At 45.9% G+C, this 5,862-nt stretch overlaps 1 protein-coding gene across 1 annotated transcript; it reads right to left on the bottom strand.

Annotated features, from left to right (window-relative positions):
* Positions 1–318: 318 nt before the first annotated feature.
* mycb (MYC proto-oncogene, bHLH transcription factor b) lies at positions 319–4,037 on the bottom strand. Its single transcript, XM_078287778.1, has 3 exons — positions 3,812–4,037; positions 2,031–2,673; positions 319–1,518 (listed from the first exon to the last, which is right to left on the bottom strand). The coding sequence occupies exons 2-3, from the start codon at positions 2,662–2,664 to the stop codon at positions 926–928; spliced, it is 1,227 nt and encodes a 408-aa protein (XP_078143904.1). The 5' UTR covers positions 2,665–2,673; positions 3,812–4,037; the 3' UTR covers positions 319–925.
* Positions 4,038–5,862: the final 1,825 nt, after the last annotated feature.

Here is a 5,862-nt window from a genome sequence, read left to right as displayed (position 1 = left end):
TAGACATTGACTAGATTATTATCAGAAGTTCAGACAGTATCTCTTTTCTTTTCCATCGTGACCTCCCTCTTTCCCTCTTCTTCTCTCTCTTATTTTAAAGCTCTGGAGCGATGTGGATGCAGGTCCAGAAGAAACTGCAGCAGCTGAAACTTCATTCTGCTCTAAATGAACGGCTGCAGGCAGGAGAGTCAGACCTGCAGGTCCGATACTGAGCAGCAAGTATCAGCTCCCCGTGCAGATGCACCATCATGTGACATCATCATCACCATCATCATCACCATCATCATTAAAGTTACGACACGTGAATGCAGTCAAATACACAATTTATAAAAATGTATTTGTGAGAACCAAACAGTTTGTACAAAACTTAGAAAAACACGACAATTTTAAATTAATGTTTGACAATAAATGTGCAGAATAAAAATAAAGTCAATAAAATAATTAAATACAAATAAACAGATGAAGGTCCGGGTGCATGCAACACACAACCATGCAGAGTGAGCCAGCTGCAGACCGGAGCCTCACAGCTGCAATGCATTATGGTCGTTGTAGTTCACCAACACACTTCCAGTGCCTGACAGAGTTACATCTTTGTTTTGTGAAAACTACATTGATGAGAAACTCCAGTTCAAACAAAAAGGAACCAGTTCAGCTGTGAGGGACGGCCAATCAGAATCAGTATACAGGAACTCCTGCATATTGACTGAATACAATATAGAACTGATCAGTACTTGTGTATGGGAAGCCCTTAGCCTGAATTGACTCTAATGAGACACTTTGATCAGATTCCAAGTATGTATGGATATGCTTTCATCATCATCATCATCATCATGTTGGGTTTGGAGGAAACTGAACATTAAACATCACAAACTGGCGTGGAAGTGATGCGACGAGTTAAACGAAACGTTAGTCAGAGGCGTCTGCGTCACGCCGGCTGCTGCGTCCTCAGCTGCTGCAGTCTGTGTTTCAGCTCCTCGCTCCTCTTCCTCAGCTCGTCCTTCATCGCCACCAGTCTCCGCTCGTTCGTCCGCATTCCCATAATGCACTCTGTCGCCTTTTTCAGGATGACCACCTTGGCGGCCTTGGCGTTGTTCGCCACGTCCGGCACTTCGTCCCTCAGCGCCAGAAAGCTCAGTTTGAGTTCGTTCCGCCGCTGCCTCTCCAGGACGTTGTGAGTCCTGCGTTTGTCGTTGTCCTCGCTGTCCGACGCCCGCGGGCTGCAGCACCTCCGGCCGCCGCCGCCGCCCGGCTGCTTCGGCGCCACCCGGACGCTCTCCGACTTAATCCGTTTCCCGGCGGGCTGGTCGGGGGGCGAGGGCTGGGCGGCGTAGTTGTGCTGGTGGATGTTGACGTGACAGCGCTTCAGGACCAGCGGCGTGGCGTCCGACCCGCCGGCGTCCGACCGCCGCACCGCCCGCCGCCTGTCCACCGTCACCACGTCGATCTCCTCTTCCTCATCTTCATCCTCCTCCACCTCTTCCTCCTCCTCTTCCTCCTCTTCCTCCTCCTCTTCTTCTTCTGGGGGAAAAAAAAGAGAAATTTCTGGTTTGAGTGCCGGTGAGGACAACACTTTCTGCCTGCTGCTCTACAGCTGAAACAACACACACACACACACACACACACACACACACACACACACACTCCTGCTCATGTGCATTACACCCCCTGGTTCAGTGGTTCCTCCCACACACCCTGCTGGTTGAAACTGGGGGAAAGTTTGTGTGTGTGTGTGTGTGTGTGTGTGTGTGTTTGTGTTACGCAACTCTCAGTAACAAAACCCCATGCAACACTTAACACTTTCCTGACAGAAGGAAGACAAACATCCAGGAGTAGACTACACTAACACTACTAACACTACTAATAATAATAATTCTTGCCTAACTTAATAAAGCACTTTTCCAAACCATGTTGCAAAGTGCAAGATGATAGTAAGATGATAGTGACAGTGATGTATTGATGGATCACAAGCAAGCTTCGAGCAAACTGTTTAAATCAACATGACAAGCTACAAATGTCTGAACTCTTCCCACCTGACTCGCTGCTGCTGCTGCCGCTGTGCGGCGGGGTGTCCGGCAGGTCCGAGCCCGGCTCCGGAGCCGCTCTGCCGGGCTTCGGCTTCTCATTTAGCGGGTAAGGAAACACCACGGAGGGGTCGATGCAGTCCGAGGCCGCCGTGTGCAGGTCCTGCAGGTAACCGGCGTTCGGGGCCGGGCCGGGCCGCTGGCCGGGCTCCTTCCCCGGCCCGGAGTCCCGCCGGGCCTGGAGGGAGGCCAGCCGCTCCGACACCACCTTCTCCAGCCGGGCGGCGGCGGAGAAGCTGCTCCACATGCAGTCCTGGATGATGTAGGACTGGAGGAAGGCCTGGGACGGGTCGCAGATGAAGCTCTGGCTGACCGAGTCGTCGCCCAGCAGGTCGGACACCATCTCCAGCCGGTCGGCGGTGGAGGGCAGCAGGCCGGACAGCGAGGGCCGCCGGCTGGGCGACAGAGGAGGCGTCGGCAGCAGCTCGAACTTCTTCCAGATGTCTTCTCCCGGGCCCGGCAGCGCCTGGCTGCGCTGCGGCGGGTAGAAGTCTTCCTCCTCCGCGTCGCAGAAGAAGTAGGGCTGGACCGAGTCGTAGTCATAGTCGTAGTTCCTACCGGACATGGTTAACACCGGCGGCATGGTGGCTGCCTGCGGGGAAACAACTTCAGTTCAAGATATAATAATGTTACGAAAAGCAGCTATGGTAATATGGTAATATGGTAATATGGTAATATAGCTATGGTAATGGCGCTATAGTAAAGTTTAGAGGGATACCATACAAATGTCACAGCAAATGTCAGTCCACATGACAGGAATATTATAGTGACAGCATCAACTCACTATTAAAGTACCACACACTCCCTATGGGAATATTATAGGGATATTAGTGACACCAAAATACATAATATAGGCTACCATATGGTAAGATAAGTTTGCTATAAAATCACTAAGCACCGTACACACTAAGTGCCTATAGGAACATTATCCGAACATTAGGCTACAGTGATTTTTCCATATGGGGAACAACGTGACAGCAGCAGCCAGCAGGCACAAACACTCTCTCTCCCTCACAGCAGATATTTGAACATTTCCAACCCAAACTGAAGTAAATTCACTTTCCATCACGTTGAGAACTGAAGCTCTCTCAGACCCTGACCCGAATAAACCTCACAAACACAACTCTAACACCGACTCTCCATTTAAAAGCCACTTCAGCTAAACGTTCACAACTGACACTGCTAAGTGCCGTCATCTGGTATGGAGAGACCGGCTCACCAAACTCCATTCAAAAATCTGGTAGCTCAATATTGCCTTGCTTATCGGCAAAGGTACACTTTCCAGAAATACGAGTCACGAGCTTTTCTTAATCGGTAGGTCCCACTCTTCAATTCGGTATACAAATAATCCACCAAGCAGCACTTATTTCAATAGAATCTCAACTTTTAGAATTGGTTCACACTCTTCGCTACCGCCCACAGTCTATTTCAGGTCCAAGAAAATAATGGGAATAAACGGGGAGCCGATTATAAAAGTTGCAATATAATTTAAATAGTTGCTGATTGGTGCATTTGGGTGTATGCCGAATTTAAAGGAGGCTCCTAATGATTCACAAAATGTCTTAAGTCATGTTCTACCGGTTGTGTACTATTGCCGGTAAGCAAGGCAGCATTAAACTGACAGATCTTTGAATGGAGTTTGGCGTACCGTTCTCCCCATACAACACGTCTGGAGGCTGCTGGTGCTCTAACAGATTCAGACTGCAGCGGACTGAGAGCTTCAGACGCACCGTCAACTGACTCCCGAATTTAACCCGAGGGACCGATGACAACTCAGTAAAATCCAACGTGTTCCAGTGAAGGTTAATGTCCAGAGCGGGGTATATTCCAGGGAAGTCTGTCTATAAAAATATTAAACTATAATAATCTATAATCAACTATGGTATCTATAGTCAGAGTACACTGTCATAAAGCCTCCCGGTAATCCCGTTCGCAGCTTCAGAACATTTACCGCAGTCAGCTGCTGCCGCGGCTTTAATACTACGGATTGAGAATTTTACGTCTTCATCCGCACACACGGTGCTTTTCGCGCCAAATGTGTGCTACGTAGTAAAGGAAAACCACTCACGAGCTTATGAATGACATCGTGAAAAACAACTTGCCGAGCTAATCTATCAGAAAATATCGATTTGTTTAAAATCACGACGCTATAACGGAGCAAGGAAAGCTTTGAATGAGGGAACTATTTCACTCCGCGGATGTGCGCTGCGCGGTGAGGCGGAGTGGGCGTCGCCAGGCGCTGAGTGACAGTAAATGATGCAGAGGCACTTCCGGGAATTCAGTTTAATTCAATGGTTTATTGATACAGCGTGATGCGTTGCCACAGCAAGTTCAACAAATAAATCAATAAAAACAATGAGTGGATAACAAATCAATAAAATAATAATGATAATGATAATGATAATAATAACCATAACAATATCAGTAATAATAATAATAATGTTATTTTTATTGTTATATGGAAAATTATAAAGAAGAAGAAATAGAAATGGATTAAAATGTTAAGTCTTGACTTGAGATCTTGTGTTTGTGTAAATGACTTAGATTGAAAGTGATGAGATTTGTTCCAGCAGACGACTGAATTTAAATTCTGTTTTCTGAATTTGTATGGAATGATTGAATTTATTGAAGTTGAAACTGATTATAGAAATCAAACTTTTTTGATTTGATAAACTTTTTTGATTGATAAATCTGTCATGTAAATGAAGCCACATGAGTGTAGATCTGAACAGGAATGACGGTTCTATCACTTCAGATCCTATGTTTGATTCCTGCAGCAGTCAGTTGATCCTGCAGTGAGCTGACTGAGCTCAGTCTGCATCAAATCACCAGACAGAACAAATAAAACAACAAGAACAAATGTTAAGATACAACAAATGATATTTGTAATGTAACAGCTGGTTGACAGGCAGGAGATCCTGACTGAACTCTGTGGTAACAGTAACAGCAGATGAAGCAGACTATCTGTAGTGAGGTGTCGCCCCCTGCTGCCTGCAGGCCGCAGCTACAGCGGAGCGCTACTGTCAGCTGGAAAGTCAAATAGAACCAAACGGTTCCACTGCATTGGTCACAACTCCGCCATCTTTTACCTGATTCCTTAGCTACTTTCAAACAAATTAAAGGCAAGTCCAAGAAGCCTGCAGACCGAATCTGGTGTCATTGTGACCTGCGGTTCATAAGAAGAAGATTTTTGAAGATTTTTAAAAAAAAATCAAAATGGCAGAATGTTTTGTAGGCGGAGCTTATGGGTCCTAGAGGCAAAACTGTTCATCATGATCAGATACATATCTGTACCAAGTTTCACATCTCTACGACTAACAGGACGGCGGGGCTGAGCCTCAGACTTTGGGAGCTTATTACAGCGCCCCCTATGGGCCAATCAGTGACATCAATTGTTTCCCAGTAGCAGTTGACCTGAACTATCAATATGTCAAAATGGACAAAGAGTTATCAATGTATGGACGAGTTATTGGACAAAATACAATACTACTACTACTACTACTACTACTACTACTACTACTAATAATAATAATTGGAATTTCAGCAATTCCAGCAAATAAACTCTTGTGTGCATTCTAAGTTGAAATCAGGCATTAGCAAATGATCGCTGATTCAGATAATTGTTTGATTAGAATTTGAATAGACAGGCCTTGCAGTGAAAATGAACACTGAAGGCTGAAGGAAGAAGTAGTTCAAGGTGTGTTATAATAATATATAATAATAATCTGTATTTATAAGGCACTTTTCAAAACAAAGTTACAAAGTGCTGCACAATCAGGAG

Source organism: Centroberyx gerrardi, chromosome 13 (assembly GCF_048128805.1).
Source record: "Centroberyx gerrardi isolate f3 chromosome 13, fCenGer3.hap1.cur.20231027, whole genome shotgun sequence".
NCBI classification, from domain to species: Eukaryota; Metazoa; Chordata; class Actinopteri; order Beryciformes; family Berycidae; genus Centroberyx; species Centroberyx gerrardi.
This window is presented reverse-complemented; position numbering and strand designations above follow the sequence as displayed.

Excerpts from the sequence above, each read along its gene's own strand:
- mycb (XM_078287778.1), bottom strand. The coding sequence starts at position 2,664 with ATGCCGCCGGTGTTAACCATGTCCGGTAGGAACTACGACTATGACTAC. Across the intron at positions 1,519-2,030 it reads CAGCAGCAGCAGCGAGTCAG|AAGAAGAAGAGGAGGAGGAA; the intron begins GTGGGAAGAGTT and ends TTTTTCCCCCAG.